The sequence below is a fragment of the Aotus nancymaae genome, unplaced genomic scaffold, assembly GCF_030222135.1.
Source record: "Aotus nancymaae isolate 86718 unplaced genomic scaffold, 86718_ANA_hifiasm-v0.15.2.pri h1tg000036l, whole genome shotgun sequence".
In the NCBI taxonomy this organism is placed as follows: Eukaryota; Metazoa; Chordata; class Mammalia; order Primates; family Aotidae; genus Aotus; species Aotus nancymaae.
Window position 1 is genome coordinate 92728041 of NW_026988450.1, and position 22355 is coordinate 92750395.

Sequence of the window (22355 nt, forward strand, 5' to 3'; positions counted from 1 at the left end):
CCAAGGGCTGAGTCATGCACCTGCCTCACCCAGGAGTTCATCAGGGCAGAGCCTCTGGACTCCCTGAGGACACCTATTCGGAAGAAAGCCATGCTCACCTGCACTTATTTGGTGTATCCTTTCCCGCCTCTGCACAGGCCGTGCATCTTCGTGTGTGTGTGCGCACGTGCGTGCTGCCTGGGGCGCTGCCATGGTCTGGGGCAGATTAAACATGGCAGTGGGTGTGCTGCCCGCACAGGCCTGGAGGTTGCTGGGTGTCCAGGCCTCAGCCTCGGGATTATTGTCTGGAGCCCTTAACTTGCCGCTTAGCTCCGTGGAGCCGGCGCTGGACAAGCAGGCCTGGGCGGATGTGATCCGTGGCTGCCTGCACAGCGTCATGGCCCTGCTGCCTGAGCCCAAGGGGGAGGACGGAGGCTGCCAGGAGGTAACCCCGTGTTTCCCTTGCCTGTGTCCACAACCGTGGGAGCAGCGGGAAGGCCGCTGTAGGCGGTAGGGTCACTGGCGGGGCCGGGTGGCCTGGCTCTCCTTACAGTCCCTGTATCTGGACACGCTGCATGCCCTTGAGGATCTGCTGACTAGCCTTCTACAGCAGAACATGACCCCCCAAGGCCTGCAGATCATGATTGAGGTGTGCAGGGGTGGGAACTGTCGTGGGGGCGGGGATAGGGGCACGAAGGGGGCTCCACCTGGCTGCTGGCCCCTCACCTGCCTGTCCTGGCCCTCTCTCCCCATCAGGGCACCACAGGGACAGTTTGGTGCTCTCTGCAGTTGAGGGCGGTTTATGAACAGGCAGGTGCACCCCCCGATCTGGGCCGGCAAGCAGATGCGGGAGGCCCTGACCCTGGTGGGACCTCTGGAGCCTGTCCTCCTCTCCCGCCACTGCATGGTGCGGGGATGGACGGGCCCATGGGTACCCATGGCTCCTGACTGTCTGGGGGCCGCTGCCAGGGTGGTGCTCTGGTGGGCCAGGGCGGGGCCAACCCCCATGCTCAGAGTATGTTCTTCTAGGACCAAGGGGGGCTCCACCCTGTGCCTCCACAGTCTCGCTGGCCCCAGGTTCACCTGGCCTGGCCTGTGTCTATGACCAGACTGGAGGACAGAGTGGCAGGGCCAGAGGAGCTGCAGTGGCCTGTGGCTGGCACCACTCTGGGGTCCCCAGCTTGGCCCCCTGTAGGCTGGTAAGGATGGCCTGGCAGGGACACTGAGCTGGCCCAGGATGCACAAGGCTCCTGCTCCCAGGGCTGCCCTCTGAGCAGTGCCTGTGTGAAGCCCCCTCTTCCTCAGCACCTGAGCCCGTGGATCAAGTCCCCAAGAGGTCACGAGCGGGCACGGTCCCTGGGCGTAAGTGCCCACCTGCTGCGCTACTTCCTGGAGCACCTGCGTGTCAGCGTGAGTACCTGGGTCCCTGGCCGGGGTGCTGCTCCCTGTGACACTCATGACCCAGAGTGCAAGCAGGCTTCCTGGCTTCCTCTGGCCGCCACCCCAGCTCACACCACAGTCCTCTCCCTGGAGATGTGGGTTGAGGGCCTGTCAAGGCTGGGAGTTGTCAGGGATGGCTGTCCGTGGTCATCAGGGCTACTGTTAGCCAGGAGGAACGTGCGCCTCTCGTCTGCAGGGCTTCACCGGTAAGCACAGCGCTTGCTTTGGTTGACGATATTTTTTTATCATGTTCCAGAAGCATCTGTTTATTTTAATGAGAATTTTTATCAGGAACAGATAGTAGATTTTTCTAAATATCTTTTTGTTATCTATCAGGATTATTCTAGGCTTTTTTTTTTCTCTCTCTCTCTTTTTTTCCCTGAGATAGGGTCTCACTCTGTTGCCCAGGCTGTAGTGCAATGGTGCAAACATGGCTCACTGCAGCCTGGAACTCCTGGGCTCAAGTGATCCTCTCACCTTGGCCTCTCGAGTAGCTGAGACTACAGGTGCGTGCCACCACACCCAGCTAATCTTCTTTTATTTTTTGTAAAGATGGAGTCTTGCTACATTGCCCAGGCTGATCATGAACTCTTGGGCTCAAGTGATCCTCCTGGCTTGGGTTCCAAAAGTGCTGGGATTACAGATGTGAGCCACTGCACCTGGCCTTTTTTTAATGCACCAAAATTTTCTTTCTTTTCTTTTTTTTTTTTTTTTTTTTTTTTGAGAATGTGTCTTGCTCTCTTACCCAGGCTGGAGTACAGCAGCGTGACCTTGGCTGACAGCAACTTCTGCCTCCTGGGTTCAAGCGATTCTCCTGCCTCAGCCTCCCGAGTAGCTAGGATTACAGGCACCCACCACGCCTGGCTAATTTTTGTATTTTTAGTAGATGGGGTTTTGCCATGTTGGCCAGGCTGGTCTTGAACTCCTGACCTCAAGTGATCCACCAGCCTCAGCCTCCAAAAGTGCTGGGATTACAGGTGTGAGCCGCCTCACTCAGCTGAAACTTTCATTCTTTATGTGAGCAAATCTTGTGTGTTGAAGGCTCCTCCCATCTGCAGGCTTTCATGGCCTGCCCATCGCATAACCCTGGTCTGGCTGCAGCTTACTTTGGTGCATGGTGTGGCGTGTGTCTAACCTTACCAAGAACATGGCGGCTTACCCGCAGTCTTTAGCTAACATTCCAGCCTTTCCCTCTGACTTGAAATTCTTTCTCACTGATGCGGAGTTTCATTGGCATCAAGGTAGATGCCAGGTTTCCATCTGATAGAGCATCAGAGCCCAGGAACCAGTGCAGGAGCAGGGTAGGAACACCTCCCAGGAAGGCCTCTCGTGTGGGGGCTGAGAAGGGAGCAAGTGGTGGGAGGGTAACAGGTACGTATGCTGGGGAGGAGTGTGGAAGTAGGAGCATGGGAGGGGCAGGACTGAGGAGAACAGAAAGGCTCTGGGAGGTAGGACCAGAACCAGTCAGGGTGCAAGGGGGTCTTGTACAGTCCTGCCCCTCACCCAAATCAGCAGAGCCCGTGTGCTCCTCCCACCCCGACCTGCCCTCTGTTGCCCATTTGGGGGCCCCCTCCTAACCCTGGTTGTCTGTCTGCCTGCACACACCTGCTTGCCCCACATTGGCACGGCCTGCCCCTTCTTGTAGGGGTCCAGCATGGGATCCTGTGTGGTCTGGGTGCAGACAAGGTGTGGTCAGAGCTGAGCTGAGCGGGGCCCATGCTGCAGCGGGAGGGGAGGGGGGAGCTCACTGGGGGGCCATGTTGGCCACATCAAGGGCCCAGAGCTTCGTGGACACTAGCAGCACTCCTGGCCACACTCTAGCCCTCCTCTGGGTGTAGATGGCATAGGTGGCATCTGCCCACCCCCAGCGTTCCAATAGCCCAGCCATCTTCGCCTCCAGGCCCTGGTGCCCTTCCACAACCTGGGCCTCCTCGTCGGGCTCCTTTCTCCGAGGTGTGCGGACCTGTGGCCTGCCACCCGCCAGGAGGCTATGGACTGCATCCACTCCCTGCTCTGCCTCCAGCTCGGCTATGAGGGTGAGCCTTTGTCAGGGGTACAGAGGCCAGTGGTCATGCAGGGGTGCCGGGAGGTGTGAAGTGCAGAGTCCAGGCTGCGGGATCACCAGGGAGGGCCTGGGCCCAACTGCCCATTCCTGCCACCTCTCAGGCTTCTCCCGGGACTACCGCGATGACGTGGTGGAACGGCTCCTCAGCCTCAAGGATGGCCTCGTGCACCCTGACCCCGCCATTCTCTTCCACACCTGCCACAGCGTAGGCCAGGTACCAGCTGGGAGCTCTGCGGCCGGAAGGCAGGCTGGCACTGTCTGGGGCTAACGGGGACTTCCGAGGCAGCACCTGGCCTCCTCTAGCCTCTGTAAGTGCCACCCATGGCCAGTGGGCAGGGAGCAGGGGCCTGGGTGTTTGTGTTGCTGGTGCTGCCCTGGACTGGCCCCATCACCCACATCCGCCTACGCCATGGCAGTACAGTCCGTGCAAGAGGAAGGTGCGGTTTGTCTTGAGACCTGGCAGAGGCCGAGGAGGGAATGGGATGCCACAAGGCCCGGCCGCCCTCTGCCTGCCACTTACACCCTGGCCTGCTCGTGAACATGCAGTATTCCAGGGCCTGCTTTGTGCCCAAAGACTACCCGAGAGCCATGTAGGGGGCTGGGGTCATCGCCTGCGGGGTGCAGCGGGCTCTAGCCCTCTTGCCAAGGGGCCAGGGCCGGGCCCTGCCTTCGACTTCAGCTGATCAAGGTGCTTTGCCCACTGCCATTTGGAGGGAGGATGGCCCATGTTAAAACACAAACTTGAGTTCTATTAAAGAATTTGCATTTCAAAAAACAAAAAGTCCCTCCAAGGGGATAAGAAAGCTGCCCCTCCCTCAGTGTTCTCATGTGGGTCCCCAAGGTGGGCACTGCCTGTCTCCATCTGGTGCTTAGGAATGGCCTTCCAGGTAAAGAGACTGTGTCTCCTACAGAGGAAGGAGGGTGGGTCAACTGGGCCCTTTCTGGTGCTGGGATTACAGGTGTGAGCCAAGGCCCATCTGCCCTTGACCCCGTGTTCTAGAGAGCTCCAGGGCGACTGCACCACAGGCTGTGCCCAGCGCACTTCACTGGCCACAGGGAGCCGAGGAGGGTGCCAGCCTGCAGCTGCCCAGGCGCCGCCTTCCAGGAGCCCGCCACGCTGTAGCAGGCCCTGGCAGCTTCTGGAGAATGAGACCCCACCCACATGCTTCGAGCTTTTCGAAGGCACAGGGCTGGAAGGTGGGGCAAGGCTGCGAGGAGGGACATGGCCTCCTGCCCGTGGGAAGTAGTTTTGGAGGTGATCCCCTTTCCTCCCCAACCTTCCGGCTTCACCTTCCTCCTAGATCATTGCCAGGCGCCTCCCACCAGACCAGCTCATCAGCCTCTTGCTAACTATGTTTGAGGGCCTGGGAGACCCAGATCAGAACTGCTCCCGAGCAGCTACCGTCATGATCAACTGCCTGCTGCAGGAGCGGGGCGGAGCACTCCAGGAGAAGGTGGGAGAGGTGGGAGGTGTGGGGTGGGCGGAGCAGGAGTGGGGTGTGGCTCGGGGAGAGGGTGGGGTAGGGCGGGAGGGCAGGGCAGCAATGGGCCTCCAGCTCCAGGAGAAGGTGAGAGAAGGTAGGGCAGGGCGGGCAGGGCAGTGGCTCCCGGAGAGGTGGCACCTCGGGTGTGGGCGCGATGAGGCTGGCCCTGGCCTGTCCTGCACTGCCCTCCCTGGCCCTCCCTGGGTGTGACCCTCACTGCTCTGCCCCTTCTCCCTGCAGGACTGCTATGGACAAATCTTTCTCTTATTTCTGAGGACAGGGGTTAGAATTGGGCAAAAACAGGTGCTGAGCGAATAAGGGGGAAAAGCACGTGAAAGCACTCATGTTTCCTGAGACCTGGCCGAGCCCCCACTCGCATTGCTGGCGTGGACGTGGACGGAGGGTTCACCTGGGTTCTCAGGAGGCCACCTAGCTGAGGGATTCTAGGGTCCAGCACTGGGCGGGCACTGTCCTGCTGCCCTGCCCCTCATTGACCTCCCACCGTGTCTGGGGCCATCCGAGCCCCACGGCTGCCTCTCACTATGCGGCCTCCATGCAGTAGTTTGAAGCTGATGCTCAGTGCTCACTGTAAGGCTCAGTGCTGTGTGTGACTCGTAGTGCTGTGTGTGAGGCTCAGTGCTGTGTGTGGGACTCAGTGCTGTGTGTGACTCAGTACTGTGTGTGAGGCTCAGTGCTGTGTGTGAGGCTCAGTGCTGTGTGTGAGACTCAGGGCTGTGTGTGAGTCTCAGTGCTGCGTGTGAGGCTCAGTTCTGTGTGTGAGGCTCAGTGCTGTGTGTGACTCTCAGTGCTGCGTGTGACTCTCAGTGCTGTCTGTGAGGCTCACTGCTGTGTGTGACTCTCAGTGCTGTGTGTGACTCTCAGTGCTGTCTGTGAGGCTCACTGCTGTGTGTGACTCTCAGTGCTGTGTGTGAGGCTCAGTGCTGTGTGTGACTCTCAGTGCTGGGTGTGAGACTCAGTGCTGTGTGTGACTCTCAGTGCTCTCTGTGAGGCTCAGTGCTGTGTATGACTCTCAGTGCTGTGTGTGACTCTCAGTGCTGTCTGTGAGGCTCAGTGCGGTGTGTGACGCTGAGTGCTGTGTGTGACTCTCAGTGCTCTGTGTGAGGCTCAGTGCTGTGTGTGAGACTCAGTGCTGTGTGTGACGCTCAGTACTGTGTGTGAGGCTCAGTGCTGTGTGTGAGACTCAGTGCTCTGTGTGACTCTCAGTGCTGTGTGTGAGGCTCAGTGCTGTGTGTGACTCTCAGTGCTGAGTGTGAGGCTCAGTGCTGTGTGTGAGGCTCAGTGCTGTGTATGGGACTCAGTGCTGTGTGTGACTCTCAGTGCTATGTGTGACTCTCAGTGCTGTGTGTGAGGCTCAGTGCTGTGTGTGACTCTCAGTGCTGTGTGTGACGCTAAGTGCTGTGTCTGAGGCTCAGTGCTGTGTGTGACTATCAGTGCTGTGTGTGACGCTCAGTGCTGTGTGTGACTCTCAGTGCTGAGTGTGAGGCTTACTGTTGTGTGTGACTCTCAGTGCTGTGTGTGAGGCTCAGTGCTGTGTGTGACTCTCAATACTGTGTGTGACTCTCAGTGCTGTGTGTGACTCTCAGTTCTGTGTGTGAGGCTCAGTGCTGTCTGTGAGACTCAGTGCTGTGTGTGACTCTCAGTGCTGTGTGTGAGGCTCAGTGCTGTGTGTGACTCTCAGTGCTGTGTGTGACTCTGAGTGCTGTGTGTGAGGCTCAGTGCTGTGTGTGAGGTTCAGTGCTGTGTGTGAGGCTCAGTGCTGTGTGTGACGCTCAGTGCTGTGTGTGACTCTCAGTGCTGAGTGTGAGGCTCAGTGCTGAGTGTGAGGCTCAATGCTGTGTGTGCCTCTCAGTGCTGTGTGTGAGGCTCAGTGCTGTTTGTGACTCTCAGTGCTGTCTGTGACTCTCAGTGCTGTGTGTGAGGCTCACTGCTGTGTGTGACTCTGAGTGCTGTGTGTGACGCTCAGTGCTGTGTGTGACTCTCAGTGCTGTGTGTGAGGCTCAGTGCTGTGTGTGAGGCTCAGTGCTGTGTGTGATGCTCAGTGCTGTGTGTGACGCTCAGTGCTGTGTGTGAGGCTCAGTGCTGTGTGAGGCTCAGTGCTGTGTGTGAGGCTCAGTGCTGTGTGTGACTCAGTGCTGTCTGTGATGCTCACTGCTGTGTGTGACTCAGGGCTGAGTGTGAGGCTCAGTGCTGTGTGTGAGTCTCAGTGCTGTGTGTGACTCACAGTGCTGTTTGTGAGGCTCAGTGCTGTGTGTGACTCTGAGTGCTGTGTCTGACTCTCAGTGCTGAGTGTGAGGCTCAGTGATGTGTGTGACTCAGTGCTGTGTGTGAGGCTCAGTGCTGTGAGTGACTATCAGTGCTGTGTGTGAGGCTCAGTGCTGTATGTGAGACTCAGTGCTGTGTGTGACTCAGTGCTCTGTGTGAGGCTCAGTGCTGTGTGTGACTCTCAGTGCTGTGTGTGAGGCTCAGTGCTGTGTGTGACTCTCAGTGCTGTGTGTGACGCTCATTGCTGTGTATGAGACTCAGTGCTGTGTGTGACTCTCAGTGCTGTGTCTGACTCTCAGTGCTGACTGTGAGGCTCAGTGCAGTGTGTGACTCTCAGTGCTGTGTGTGAGGCTCAGTGCTGTGTGTGACACTGAGTGCTGTGTGTGACTCTCAGTGCTCTGTGTGAGGCTCAGTGCTGTCTGTGAGGCTCAGTGCTGTGTGTGACTCTCAGTGCTGTGTGTGACTCTGAGTGCTGTGTGTGAGGCTCAGTGCTGTGTGTGAGGTTCAGTGCTGTGTGTGAGGCTCAGTGCTGTGTGTGACACTCAGTGCTGTGTGTGACTCTCAGTGCTGAGTGTGAGGCTCAGTGCTGAGTGTGAGGCTCAATGCTGTGTGTGCCTCTCAGTGCTGTGTGTGAGGCTCAGTGCTGTTTGTGACGCTCAGTGCTGTCTGTGACTCTCAGTGCTGTGTGTGAGGCTCACTGCTGTGTGTGACTCTTGAGTGCTGTGTGTGACGCTCAGTGCTGTGTGTGACTCTCAGTGCTGTGTGTGAGGCTCAGTGCTGTGTGTGAGGCTCAGTGCTGTGTGTGACGCTCAGTGCTGTGTGTGAGGCTCAGTGCTGTGTGAGGCTCAGTGCTGTGTGTGAGGCTCAGTGCTGTGTGTGACTCAGTGCTGTCTGTGATGCTCACTGCTGTGTGTGACTCAGGGCTGAGTGTGAGGCTCAGTGCTGTGTGTGAGTCTCAGTGCTGTCTGTGACTCACAGTGCTGTGTGTGAGACTCAGTGCTGTGTGTGACTCTCAGTGCTGTGTGTGACTCTCAGTGCTGTGTGTGACTCTCAGTGCTGTGTGTGAATCTCAGTGCTGTGTGTGAGACTCAGTGCTGTGTGTGACTCTCAGTGCTGTGTGTGAATCTCAGTGCTGTCTGTGAGGCTCAGTGCGGTGTGTGACGCTGAGTGCTGTGTGTGACTCTCAGTGCTCTGTGTGAGGCTCAGTGCTGTGTGTGAGACTCAGTGCTGTGTGTGACGCTCAGTGCTGTGTGTGTGGCTCAGTGCTGTGTGTGAGACTCAGTGCTCTGTGTGACTCTCAGTGCTGTGTGTGAGGCTCAGTGCTGTGTGTGACTCTCAGTGCTGAGTGTGAGGCTCAGTGCTGTGTGTGAGGCTCAGTGCTGTGTATGGGACTCAGTGCTGTGTCTGACTGTCAGTGCTGTGTGTGACTCTCAGTGCTGTGTGTGAGGCTCAGTGCTGTGTGTCACGCTCAGTGCTGTGTCTGACTCTCAGTGCTGAGTGTGAGGCTCAGTGCTTTGTGACTCTCAGTGCTATGTGTGAGGCTGAGTGCTGTGTGTGACTCTCAGTGCTGTGTGTGACGCTCAGTGGTGTGTGTGAGACTCAGTGCTGTGTGTGACTCTCAGTGCTGTGTGTGACTCTCAGTGCTGTGTGTGACGCTCACTGCTGTGTGTGAGACTCAGTGCTGTGTGTGACTCTCAGTGCTGTGTGTGATGCTCACTGCTGTGTGAAACTCAGTGCTGTGCGTGACTCTCAGTGCTGTGTGTGAGGCTTAGTCCTGTGTGTGACTCTCAGTGCTGTGTGTGACGCTCAGTGCTGTGTGACTCTCAGTGCTGTGTGTGAGGCTCAGTGCGGTGTCTGAGGCTCAGTGCTGTGTGTGAGGCTCAGTGCTGTGTGTGACTCTAAGTCCTCTGTGTGAGGTTCAGTGCTGTGTGTGACTCTCAGTGCTCTGTGTGAGGCTCAGTGCTGTGTGAGAGGCTCAGTGCTGTGTGTGACGCTCAGTGCTGTGTGTGAGACTCAGTGCTGTGTTTGACTCTCAGTGCTGTGTGTGACGCTCAGTGCTGTGTGTGAGCCTCAGTGCTGTGTGTGACTCAGTGCTGTGTGTGAGTCTCAGTGCTGTGTGTGAGGCTCAGTGCTGTGTGTGACTCTCAGTGCTGTGTGTGAGGCTTACTCCTGTGTGTGACTCTCAGTGCTGTGTGTGAGTCTCAGTGCTGTATGTGACGCTCAGTGCTGTGTGTGACTCTCAGTGCGGTGTCTGAGGCTCAGTGCTTTGTGTGACTCTCAGTGCTGTGTGTGACGCTCAGTGCTGTGTGAGACTCAGTGCTGTGTGTGACGCTCAGTGCTGTGTGTGACTCTCAGTGCTGTGTGTGATGCTCAGTGCTATGTGTGAGGCTCAGTGCTGTGTGTGAGGCTCAGTGGTGTCTCTGAGGCTCAGTGCTGTTTTTGACTCTCAGTGCTGTGTGTGAGGCTCAGTGCTGTGTGTGACTCTCAGTGCTGTGTGTGAGGCTCAGTGCTCTGTGTGACTCAGTGCTGTGTGTGAGGCTCAGTGATGTGTGTGACTCTCAGTGCTGTGTGTGAGGCTCAGTACTGTGTGTGAGGCTCCGTGCTGTGTGTGAGGCTCAGTGCTGTGTGTGACTCTCAGTGCTGTGTGTGAGGCTCAGTGATGTGTGTGACTCTCAGTGCTGTGTGTGAGGCTCAGTACTGTGTGTGAGGCTCAGTGCTGTGTGTGAGGCTCAGTGCTGTGTGTGACTCTCAGTGCTGTGTGTGAGACTCAGTGCTGTGTGTGAGTCTCAGTGCTGTGTGTGACTCTCAGTGCTGTATGTGAGGCTCAGTGCTGTGTATCACTCTCAGTGCTGTGTGTGACTCTCAGTGCTGTGTGTGAGGCTCAGTTCTGTGTGTGAGACTCAATGCTCTGTGTGACTCTCAGTGCTGTGTGTCTCTCAGTGCTGTGTGTGACTCTCAGTGCTCTGTGTGAGGCTCAGTGCTGTGTGTGACGCTCAGTGCTGTGTGTGACTCTCAGTGCTATGTGTGAGACACAGTGCTGTGTGTGACTCTCAGTGCTGTGTGTTCGGATCAGTGCTGTGTGTCACGCTCAGTGCTGTGTGTGACTCTCAGTGCTGAGTGTGAGGCTCAGTGCTTTGTGACTCTCAGTGCTGTGTGTGAGGCTGAGTGCTGTGTGTGACTCTCAGTGCTGTGTGTGACGCTCAGTGCTGTGTGTGAGACTCAGTGCTGTGTGTGACTCTCAGTGCTGTGTGTGACTCTCCGTGCTGTGTGTGAGGCTCAGTGCTGTGTGTGACGCTCAGTGCTGTGTGTGACTCTCGGTGCTGTGTGTGAGGCTCAGTGCTGTGTGTGACGCTCAGTGCTGTGTGTGACTCTCAGTGCTGTGTGTGACTCTCAGTGCTGTGTGTGAGGCTCAGTGCTGTGTGTGACTCTCCGTGCTGAATGTGGAGCTCAGTGCTGTGTTTGACGCTTAGTGCTGCGTGTGGGGCTCAGTGCTGTGTGTGACTCTCAGTACTGCGTTTGAGGCTCAGTGCTGTGTGTGACGCTCAGTGCTGTGTGTGACTCTCAGTGCTGTGTGCGAGGCTCAGTGCTGTGTGTGACTCTCAGTGCTGTGTGCGAGGCTCAGTGCTATGTGTGAGGCTCAGTGCTGTGTGTGAGGCTCAGTGCTGTGTGTGACTCTCAGTGCTGTGTGTGAGGCTCAGTGCTGTGTGTGACTCTCAGTGCTGTGTGTGAGGCTCAGTGCTGTGTGTGAGTCTCAGTGCTGTGTGTGACTCTCAGTGCTGTGTGTGAGGCTTAGTCCTGTGTGTGACTCTCAGTGCTGTGTGTGAGGCTCAGTGCTGTGTGTGACGCTCAGTGCTGTGTGTGACTCTCAGTGCTGTGTGTGAGGCTCAGTGCTGTGTGTGACTCACAGTGCTGTGTGTGACACTCAGTGCTGTGGTAGACTCAGTGCTGTGTGTGACGCTCAGTGCTGTGTGTGACGCTCAGTGCTGTGTGTGACGCTCAGTGCTGTGTGTGACGCTCAGTGCTGTGTGAGACTCAGTGCTGTGTGTGACTCTCAGTGCTGTGTGTGAGGCTCAGTGCTGTGTGTGAGGCTTAGTCCTGTGTGTGACTCTCAGTGCTGTGTGTGAGGCTCAGTGCTGTGTGTGACGCTCAGTGCTGTGTGTGACTCTCAGTGCTGTGTGTGACGCTCAGTGCTGTGTGTGACTCTCAGTGCTGTGTGTGAGGCTCAGTGCTGTGTGTGACTCTCAGTGCTGAATGTGAGGCTCAATGCTCTGTGTGACGCTTAGTGCTGCGTGTGGGGCTCAGTGCTGTGTGTGATTCTCAGTGCTGCGTGTGAGGCTCAGTGCTGTGTGTGACTCTCAGTGCTGCGTGTGGGGCTCAGTGCTGTGTGTGACCCTCAGTGCTGCGTGTGGGGCTTAGTGCTGCGTGTGGGGCTCAGTGCTGTGTGTGACTCTCAGTGCTGAGTGTGGTACTCAGTGCTGTGTGTTATGCTCAGTGCTGCATGTGGGGCTCAGTGCTGTTTGTGACGCTCAGTGCTGCGTGTGGGGCTCAGTGCTGCATGTGAGGCTCCGTGCTGTGTGTGACGCTCAGTGCTGTGTTTGAGGCTCAGTGCTGTGTGTGACTCTCAGTGCTGTGTGTGACGCTCAGTGCTCTGTGTGACGCTCAGTGCTGTGTGTGACACTCAGTGCTGTGTTTGACTCTCAGTGCTGAGTGTGAGGCTCAGTGCTGTGTGTGAGGCTCAGTGCTCTGTGTGACTCTCAGTGTTGAGTGTGAGGCTGAGTGCTGTGTGTGACTCTCAGTGCTGTCTGTGAGGCTCAGTGCTGTGTGTGAGGCTCAGTGCTGTGTGTGACTCTCAGTGCTGTGTGTGAGGCTCAGTGCTGTGTGTGAGGCTCAGTGCTGTGGTGACTCTCAGTGCTGAGTGTGAGGCTGAGTGCTGTGTGTGAGGCTGAGTGCTGTGTGTAATTCTCAGTGCTGTGTGTGAGGCTCAGTGCTGTGTGACGCTCAGTGCTGTGTGTGAGGCTCAGTGCTGTGTGTGACTCTCAGTGCTGTGGGTGACTCTCAGTGCTGAGTGTGAGGCTCAGTGCTGTGTGAGACGCTCAGTGCTGTGTGAAGCTCAGTGCTGTGTGTGACTCTCAGTGCTGAGTGTGGGGCTCAGTGCTGTTTGTGACACTTAGTGCTGCGTGTGGGGCTCAGTGCTGTGTGTGACTCTCAGTGCTGCGTTTGAGGCTCAGTGCTGTGTGTGACTCTCAGTGCTGCGTGTGGGGCTCAGTGCTGTGTGTGACGCTCAGTGCTGCATGTGAGGCTCAGTGTTGCGTGTGACGCTCAGTGCTGCTTGTGGGGCTTAGTGCTGCGTGTGTGGCTCAGTGCTGTGTGTGACTCTCAGTGCTGAGTGTGGGGCTCAGTGCTGTATGTGATGCTCAGTGCTGCGTGTGGGACTCAGTGCTGTGTGTGATGCTCAGTGCTGCGTGTGGGGCTCAGTGCTGCGTGTGAGGCTCCGTGCTGTGTGTGACGCTCAGTGCTGTGTGTGACTCAGTGCTGCGTGTTGGGCTCAGTGCTGCGTGTGGGCCTCAGTCCTGAGTGTGGGGCTCAGTGCTGCATGTGGGGCTCAGTGCTGAGTGTGGGGCTCAGTGCTGCGGGTGACGCTCAGTGCTGCATGTGGGTCTCAGTGCTGCGTGTAGGGCTCAGTGCTGCGTGTGAGGCCCATGCTGTGTGTGACTCCGTGCTGCGTGTGGGGCTCAGTGCTGAGTGTGGGGCTCAGTGCTGTGTGTGACGCTCAGTGCTGCATGTGGGGCTCAGTGCTGCATGTGCGGCTCAGTGCTGCATGTGAGGCTCCGTGCTGTGTGTGACGCTCAGTGCTGGCAGCCGCTTTGCACAGATGCCTGAGAGGCACGTCAGAAATGCACATCCCTGTGTTCTGGCCCTTCTGGGTCTAGCGGGCTCCCATGGGCCAGCTGGCCGCTGGGATGGGTGCTCGTGAGTCTTCAAGAGGCCTGAGGCCCGGGACCCAGTCTCTGCACAGAAGAATTCTCAAGCTCTGTGTTCAAGTGAAGCATCGAGTACGGGGCGTCAGGAAGCTGCATGGACACCCTCAAGCGGAGCATCCCCCCCCGCTCCCACGCCCTCCCCTCGGGCACCACCACTGCCCCACCGCGCCGACCACTGCACCGGCTTGGCGTGCCGTCGTATACGTGGAACCCGGTGTCTGTGTGCGGTCCCTTGGTGTGAACGTGTATGTGTGCGAGGTTGTGCCCGTTGCACACACTCCACCGTGAACGCATCACGATTGTTAATCCGTCTGTCTCCATGAACGCTTGAGCAGGTCCCGGCTACAGCTGTCACAGGGTCCAGGTGCAACAGAGCTTGAAGGCCAGGCCCTGGTGCTCATCTCTGGATGGGGACCCTCTATCCTCCCACGGGAACACGGCTGGCGCCTGCTTGCCCACCTCACCCATCGATGTGTTTCCCACCCTTTGGAATGAGTGTGCGGCGGCTTCCTGTTCGAGTTTCATTTGTGTTTCTCAGTGGCTTGTGGAGGTGAACACTCGTTTGTGTGTTTACTGGCTACTCGGCTGTGTCCTTTTGAGACGATTCCAGTCTTTTTCCTGTGCTTTTCTTAATGATTGGTAGGAGTGCTTCCCCGCTCCCCAACCCCGAGACGGAGTCTTGCTCTGTCCCCCAGGCTGGAGTGCAGTGGTGCAATCTAAGCTCATTGCAACCTCCACCTTCCAGGTTCAAGCGATTCTCCTGCCTCAGCCTTCCCAGTAGCCAGGATTATAGGCGCGCACCACCATGCCCAGCTAATTATTTTATTTTTAGTAGAGAAGGGGTTTCGCCACGTTGGCCAGGATGGTCTTGAACTCCTGACCTCAGGTGATCCACATACCTCAGCCTCCCAAAGTGCTAGGATCACAGGCATGAGCCACCGTGCCCAGCTGGTGGGAGTGCTTTCTGCGTCTGGGATATACATACACACACAGTTTCTCCATTGGATATATGTAGACTGCACGTAGCTCCCTGGAGGGCATGAGCAGGAATGTACCAGTGGAGAAGAGGAGAGTGTGGGTGGAGGGCCCATGCCAAGGGAGCTGCACACTGTGTGGTTTCTGGAAAGTCAGGTCCCAGTGCTGCTGCGCGGCAGGAGGAAGAGGTCGAGGGTGGAGATGCTGGCATTGGCACCCAGGAGGGATGGGAGGCCGGAGGGTGGTGGAGGCGCAGTGTGATGCTCAGCCATTCGAAGGCTTGGGTTTTACTGTGCAGGCAGTGGGGCCCCAGGTCACATCTGAGGGTAGTAAGGCCCCCTGGCCACCTCTGCAGACGGTGAGAGAAGGACCAGGCTGGCGGCGGCTGCCCCAGGTGCTGGGTCGGGCTCCGCGTGGGACGGACCGGCCTGGGTGCTGGCGTCAGCCTCATGTGGGAAGGACCAGGCTGGCGGCGGCGGCGGCCCCAGGTGCCAGGTTGGGCTTAGCGTGGGATGGACCAGCCTGGGTGCTGGCGTCAGCCTCATGTGGGAAGGACCAGCCTGGTAGCAGCGGCCCCAGGTGCCGGGTCAGGCTCAGCGTGGGATGTGCTGTGTCGTGCCTTTCCATGTGTCTGTGTGCATGGACACCTGGGCAGATTCTCCCGAATGTGGGTATGCAATTTTTCTTCAAGTCCCTACCTTCAGTCCTTTTGGGGACATGCCCAGAATGGGACTGGCTGGATCACACTGAGGCCGGTGCTGGGCTCTGAGAGTGGTGCTTTTTTGCACAGCGGAGCTGTCCAGCTCTTTTCTTCCCAGCCCAGGTTTGCATACACACCACTCACCACAGCCCAGCCGGGCAGGGGCGTTGCTGACCCCCAGGCTAAGGCTTTGAGAGGCCTGCAGCACAGCCCCACAGGCACACCTGCAGCCAGCATCACCTACTCAGCTGTCGTGGCGAGCCTCTGTGTTCCTCCCTGCCCTGAGACCCTGGCAGAGACAGGCTGATGCTGTTGGGCTTTGAGTTCCTCTGACACTGAATCAGAACATGTGGCCCTATCGGGTGACATGTGACCTCCCCCAGCGTAAGATGACCATGAAGTAGAGAGTGCAGAGGGCATGACAGAGAACAGCAGGCTCCTGAGGCCGGTGTGTCCGAGGAGGAGGTAGCCTTCCCAGGGTTGAGGGGATGTGCAGGGGAGACTGAGGGAAGGACAGGAGAGGAGGCGACTCCACAGGAAACAGGCGGTGGTGGAAGTGGCGCTGCCACCTTGGGAAGGCCAAACAGAGTTGCCAAGTGACCCAGTAATCGCGCCCCAGGGATCTTCCTAAGAGAATGGAGCACGGTGCACACAGCAAGCCATTCCCAGCAGCGCCGCTCATGCCATCTGGGAAGCAGCCCAGGGCCCATCACTTTGCAAATAGGGAAAATGAATGTGGTCCATCCGTGCGACAGAACGTCATTGGGCCATAAAGGGACATGAAGCTCTGACACAGGCTATGAGGCAGATGAACCTGGAGAACATCATGTCAGTGAAAGAAGCAGACACCGAAAGCCACAACCATATGAGCCCGTTTTCACGAAATGTCCAGAAAAGGCAAATCCATAGTGACTGACAGGAGAACAGAGCTGACCAGGGGCTGGGGAGCAATCGGGGAGTGACTGCTAATGGAGACGGGCTTTCTTTTTCTTTTTTTTTTAGACAGGGTCTCGCTCTGTTGCCCAGGCTGAAGTGCTGTGATACGATCACAGCTTACTGCAGCCTCGACCTAGGCTGAGTTGATCCTCCATCCTCAGCCTCCCGAGTAGCTGGGACTACCAGTGTGCACCACCGTGCCCAGCTAATTTCTTGTATTTTTCGTAGAGACAGAGTTTCACCATGTTGCCCAGGCTGAGACAGGTTTCCTTTGAGGGTGATAGCTGTACACCCAGAGTGTACTGGAATCCTGGAGCTGTACACTTACAATGGTAGCTCTGGGGCTCTGAATTACATCTCAGTGACAGGAAGGGAGAGGACCTGGCGCAGGGGCTCACCATGGAGGAAGGAGCCACAACCCAGAGACCAGTGGAATAGCCTGGAAGGTGTGAGGTGCAGCTGAGCCTTGCAGACAGCTGGAATGCTGCCCCTCGTCCTGGGACCACATGGATTTTGCCCAGCAGTCTGCAGAAGCAGGAGCTTGCTCGGGACTGTGTGTGAGAGTCGACAGCTAAGAGGTGACCGTGGAAACCGCCTCTACCCTGCAAGCCCTCCACCCCCAGCGCACCCAGGCTGTTTCCCTAGTTTGTAAAAAGCATAGATTCAAGCGCACATGTGCACCAATAGGTTCAAGTTGTTTAAAAAAATAAATATGCAAAAGTAAAGAAAATATTAGAGAAGATAAGTAAACCCACTGAAACAATTAGCAAGACAGACCTTTTGTGAGACAAGTCATGGGAAAAGAGCCGACATCCATAAAAGCAAAATGTAATTAATTCAAGAAAGATGTTCAGGAAAAACAAGCAAAACGTAAAGTGAAAGAGGAAAAATATGTGCATTTAAGAGATGTGAAGAGCAGCAAAGTCTATATATCCATAAACAGCTGTGTTCCAAGACACCTGCCAACACCGATGAGAGGGAGGCGGGCAAGTCCAGTGGACCCGTAACTACTAAGGTGCTGGAAGTGGTTGCTCTGCGCATCCCCTGGAGTCACCCAGGCTGCGTCTTGGCAGAGGGGTAACTGCCCCTCACGCCGCTCAGGAGAATGGAGAGGCTGTGTCAGCAGCCAGTGTGGGTGCCCAGATAACATCATGGGGTGATCAGGTTGGTCTTGGCTTTAAAGCAAGCCCGTCTGCAAAAGTCACTCCCTGGAGGGCTGAGGAGCAAGACCCAGTGTGGAACAATATTTGCCTGAAGTTCAACACTCCTCACTGTCAAAACTTGCCAAAAGCCAGGAGTGCAGAGGAAACCAGTGGGCATGCAGCAGGCAGCTTCCACAGCCCTGGCAGTTGTCAGGGACGTAGCTGGGCTGGAACAAGGGGCTTATAGGTGGAGAAAAAGGCAAAGAAACAGGTCATCAGAACACAGCTGCTCCTGCAGGGAGCCGGGCACTCCGCTCTGCACTGGGGGTCTCGGAATGAAAGCAGTCAAGAGGTTTGCAGCTCCTTTGAGCGGCAGTGACCAGGAAGGACCGGCCCGTGCCTGGGCACCTTCCACTGGGCATGGCACCTGAACCCCTCAGCCGTGTCTCGCCACACTGTGGCGTCACCACAAGTGGTGGAGGCCTGACCCAGAAGTTTCTGCTGTCAGAATCTTCTCCAGTTCTACCTGCTGTTGCACTTTGAACCAGCCCCTTCTCCTTTCCAGTTGCCCGGGCTATCCGGTGGGTCCCTTGACCACAGCCAGGAAGTAGGACCCTAGCCCTGGCCCAGGAACCCTGGGGTGGGTGGAGCCCGCAGTCTGTCAGCCACCCCCCAGGGTGAGGCAAGCCTGACTTCACAGCTCATTGCTTTGTCTGTTTTCACCCCAGGTAGTGGTATTTTCCAGCTGTGCAGTAGGCATTTGTCAGTAGGGGTCACCATGGCTCTGGGGCTGGAGAGGAGACTCCCAGGTCAATACCCACATGGACAGGGAACCCCCTTGCAACAAGGCCATCCCCCAGAGTGAGGCTTACATGCTATGCTGCTGCAGCACTAGGGGGTGAGCCAGCATCCTCCTGCCCATGTTCCGCCATGTTCTGGAGCAGCAAGACAGTCGCAAACTTACAGCCCTCCAAGTCCCATCCTTGTATCTCAGGCCCAGCTCCAGCCTCGGTCTGGGAATCCATCTCCCTGTCCGTCTAGGTCCCCAGCCCGACTCCTGCAGGGGTGCAGTGCCAAGGGAGCCTGAGAGTTGGACCCAGCAGGTGTGCTGTGAGGGCACAGGGCCACTGGTTCTGTTGGCCGCCTGCCCAGCTCTGCACCAACCTCTACCTGCCAGGGCACTGGCCACTTTCCATGAGGAATCCAGGTGGTGGCTCCAATTCCTTGGATTCTGGGCTGTCTGTAGCCCACGGGAGATCCTGGCCGTGCCTCAGAGTGGCACCAGCAGTACGGAGCTCTGCATCTCATGGGGCCTCCCCGGTGGCCCCACCCCCTCGGGCTGACATATGTGTGCCTAGGGCTGCTCCCCACATGTGGCCTCACTGCCATGTCCCACCCGTCCACAGGTGCCCGAGATCGTGAGTGTGCTGCGCTCCAAGCTTCAGGAGGCCCAAGGAGAGCATGTCCTGCCAGCCGCCCAGCACAGCGTGTACCTCCTGGCCACCCAGCACTGTGCAGCCGTGGTGTCCAGCCTCCTGGGCAGCCCTCTGCCCTTGGACAGGTACCTAGCCCAGACTCCAGGCTCAGGGGTCCCTCTGGAATTGTGGTCCCCTGAGCCCTCTGTCTGCCTTTGCACCCCGGCTTTCTGCATGAGTTCCCATGGTTCTAGGCCACCTGGGACAGAAAGTGACATGGAGACAGCCCTCAGCCTCTCAGGTACCTGTGGGGACTGCTCCTCTCCAGGCACCTCGGGACCCTGCATAGCACCCCCACAGGGGGGCTGCTGTTTCTGCCCTCCTCTAAGGCCCCAAAGCTGCCTGGCTGCTCTGTCGGCCCCAGGCTCCAGCAGACACTGGAGGCTGCCTCTCACCCTGTGTCTTGGTCCCAGCTGCCCCGGCCTATCCTCTGCAAGGCGTCCACCACTGCCTGTGAGCAGACCCCGAGGAACTGCCCCATGTGAGCCTCCTCAGTAGCCCACGGACAGCCCTGTCTGTACCATGTAGCACTGTGACTTCCCAAACACACCTCCCAGTTCCCAACAAAGAGCAGGGCATGTCTACCACCCGCCAGCCCACCGGGGTGCCCCTTCCTCGCTGAGGCCTTCAGAACATGGGTCTGCTGGCCCCTCCTTTTCTGCCATCCCAGTGGTGGACAGAGGCTGGCCCAGGCCTGTGAGATCCCATGCTGGGCAAGGCAAAGTGACCCTTCCCCCTGGCAGACAGGACGTGCAGCTGCCGTGGGCACGTGGGTTCCTTGCATCTGGCCCTTTACCCTGTTTCATATGCTTTGAGGCCCTGCCATTAGGTGCATCCCAGCTGAAATGCTTCCTCCTGGCAGGGGGGACCTGCAGGCACCTTCTGTTCAGACGTGCACGTGTCTGGTGGCCCTGCTCCATCCTGGTACTGTTGACCTTTCTGTGTGTTTCTTTTCAACGTTACACATCGTAAATAGCTGCATTTTGTTACTGATAGAGTGACTTTAAATCCACTGTCACGTTTGTTTTTTAAAAATCTTGTCTTTTTTCAGATTGACAGTGTCGCTTTTACCTCACCTTCTCCACTCACTCTGGAGTCCTGCAGACTGTCCCTTTCCTTTTGGCGTTTGCCTTCAAAGTGGCCGCGTGTGTCCTTGCTGAAGTCCAGCATGGGCTGAGGTCTGGGTCCGGCTGGGTTGCTAGGTGACTCGAGTCCATCGTGGCTGTTGCTCTAGGATGGACTCAGTAGTGACCTGCGATTCCCGCGTGGCGTTACTGACCTGCGATTCCCGCGTGGCGTTACTCTTGGGCATGGTCGGTACTGACCTGCGTTTCCCGCGTGGCGTTACTCTGGGGAGTGGTCGGTACTGACCTGCGTTTCCCGCGTGGCGTTGCTCTGGGGCATGGTCGGTACTGACCTGCATTTCCCGCGTGGCGTTGCTCTGGGGCATGGTCAGTACTGACCAGCGTTTCCCGCGTGGCGTTGCTCTGGGGCGTGGTCAGTACTGACCAGCGTTTCCCGCGTGGCGTTGCCCTGGGGCGTGGTCGGTACTGACCTGCGTTTCCCGCGTGGCGTTGCTCTGGGGCATGGTCGGTACTGACCTGCATTTCCCGCGTGGCGTTGCTCTGGGGCATGGTCAGTACTGACCAGCGTTTCCCGCGTGGCGTTGCTCTGGGGCGTGGTCAGTACTGACCAGCGTTTCCCGCGTGGCGTTGCCCTGGGGCGTGGTCGGTACTGACCTGCGTTTCCCGCGTGGCGTTGCTCTGGGGCGTGGTCGGTACTGACCTGCGTTTCCCGCGTGGCGTTGCTCTTGGGCGTGGTCGGTACTGACCTGCGTTTCCCGCGTGGCGTTACTCTGGGGCGTGGTCGGTACTGACCTGCGTTTCCCGCGTGGCGTTACTCTGGGGAGTGGTCGGTACTGACCTGCGTTTCCCGCGTGGCGTTGCTCTGGGGCATGGTCAGTACTGACCAGCATTTCCCGCGTGGCGTTGCTATGGGGCGTGGTCAGTACTGACCTGCGTTTCCCGCGTGGCGTTGCCCTGGGGCGTGGTCAGTACTGACCTGCGTTTCCCGCGTGGCGTTGCTCTGGGGCGTGGTCAGTACTGACCTGCAGTTCCCGCGTGGCGTTGCTCTTGGGCATGGTCAGTACTGACCTGCGTTTCCCCCGTGGCGTTACTCTGGGGCGTGGTCGGTACTGACCTGCGTTTCCCACGTGGCGTTGCCTTGGGGCATGGTCGGTACTGACCTGCACTTCCCGCGTGGCGTTGCCCTGGGGCGTGGTCGGTACTGACCTGCGTTTCCCGCGTGGCGTTACTCTGGGGCGTGGTTGGTACTGACCTGCGTTTCCCGCGTGGCGTTACTCTGGGGCGTGGTCGGTACTGACCTGCGTTTCCCACGTGGCGTTGCTCGTGAGCATGGTCAGTACTGACCTGCGTCCCGCGTGGCGTTGCTCTGGGGCGTGGTCAGTACTGACCTGGAATTCCCACGTGGCGTTGCTCTTGGGCATGGTCGGTACTGACCTGCGTTTCCCGCGTGGCGTTACTCTGGGGAGTGGTCGGTACTGACCTGCGTTTCCCGCGTGGCGTTGCTCTGGGGCATGGTCAGTACTGACCAGCGTTTCCCGCGTGGCGTTGCTCTAGGGCATGGTCAGTACTGACCTGCATTTCCCGCATGGCGTTGATCTGGGGCATGGTCAGTACTGACCAGCGTTTCCCGCGTGGCGTTGCTCTGGGGCGTGGTCAGTACTGACCTGCAATTCCCGCGTGGCGTTGCCCTGGGGCATGGTCGGTACTGACCTGCATTTCCCGCGTGGCGTTGCTCTTGGGCGTGGTCGGTACTGACCTGCAATTCCCGCGTGGCGTTGCCCTGGGGCATGGTCGGTACTGACCTGCGTTTCCCGCGTGGCGTTGCTCTGGGGCGTGGTCGGTACTGACCAGCGTTGCCCGCGTGGCGTTGCTCTGGGGCGTGGTCGGTACTGACCTGCGTTTCCCGCGTGGCGTTGCTCTTGGGCGTGGTCGGTACTGACCTGCGTTTCCCGCGTGGCATTGCCCTGGGTCGTGGTCAGTACTGACCTGCAATTCCCGCGTGGCGTTGCCCTGGGGCATGGTCAGTACTGACCTGCGTTTCCCGCGTGGCGTTGCTCTGGGGCGTGGTCAGTACTGACCTGCAGTTCCCGCGTGGCGTTGCTCTTGGGCATGGTCAGTACTGACCTGCGTTTCCCCCGTGGCGTTACTCTGGAGCGTGGTCGGTACTGACCTGCGTTTCCCACGTGGCGTTGCCCTGGGGCATGGTCGGTACTGACCTGCACTTCCCGCGTGGCGTTGCCCTGGGGCATGGTCGGTACTGACCTGCGTTTCCCGCGTGGCATTACTCTGGGGCGTGGTTGGTACTGACCTGCGTTTCCCGCGTGGCGTTACTCTGGGGCGTGGTCGGTACTGACCTGCGTTTCCCACGTGGTGTTGCTCGTGGGCATGGTCAGTACTGACCTGCGTCCCGCGTGGCGTTGCTCTGGGGCGTGGTCGGTACTGACCTGCGTCCCGCGTGGCGTTGCCCTGGGGTGCTACCTCCTTCCAGCTGAAGGATGTCTTCTGGAATTCCCTCCACAAGGATCGGTCAGTCACAAACCGTCCGCCTTTGTTTACTTGAGAATGTCTTTGGCCATTGCTTGTGACTGTTCTTCCTGCGGCTTAGTATCCCAGTTCAGTGGAGTTTTCTCAGGTGTGTGTGGCAGCACGTGACTGTTTTCTGGCTTCTGCCATTGCTCTTGAGAGCCAGGTGAAGTCTCCTAGCACCATGTCTGTCAAGGAAAGCACTCCCTGCTTGCGGCTGGTCTGCAGTTTGTAGGTGGAAGTTGCTTGTCACTTATTCTGCTAGACGACTTCAGGGCTTCCTGTAG

General features: G+C 57.9%; 1 protein-coding gene and 1 long non-coding RNA gene across 5 annotated transcripts in view; one reads left to right on the top strand and one right to left on the bottom strand.

Annotated features, from left to right (window-relative positions):
• The window catches only part of MROH1 (maestro heat like repeat family member 1), a 131704-nt gene that overhangs the window by 99900 nt on the left and 9449 nt on the right, over nucleotides 1–22355 (top strand). For all 4 annotated transcript variants that reach the window (XM_064384717.1, XM_012473282.3, XM_064384718.1 and 1 more), the window contains 8 exons: nucleotides 34–113; nucleotides 310–424; nucleotides 533–628; nucleotides 1285–1389; nucleotides 3320–3455; nucleotides 3586–3698; nucleotides 4786–4938; nucleotides 18392–18546. In XM_064384717.1, coding sequence (XP_064240787.1) covers nucleotides 34–113; nucleotides 310–424; nucleotides 533–628; nucleotides 1285–1389; nucleotides 3320–3455; nucleotides 3586–3698; nucleotides 4786–4938; nucleotides 18392–18546 — 953 coding nt within the window. The remainder of the gene's footprint in view (nucleotides 1–33; nucleotides 114–309; nucleotides 425–532; nucleotides 629–1284; nucleotides 1390–3319; nucleotides 3456–3585; nucleotides 3699–4785; nucleotides 4939–18391; nucleotides 18547–22355) is intronic.
• Nucleotides 16656–19957, bottom strand: LOC110569340 (uncharacterized). The gene is made up of 2 exons (XR_002479459.2): nucleotides 19537–19957; nucleotides 16656–18042 (listed from the first exon to the last, which is right to left on the bottom strand). It is a non-coding gene; the product is annotated as an uncharacterized LOC110569340 (long non-coding RNA).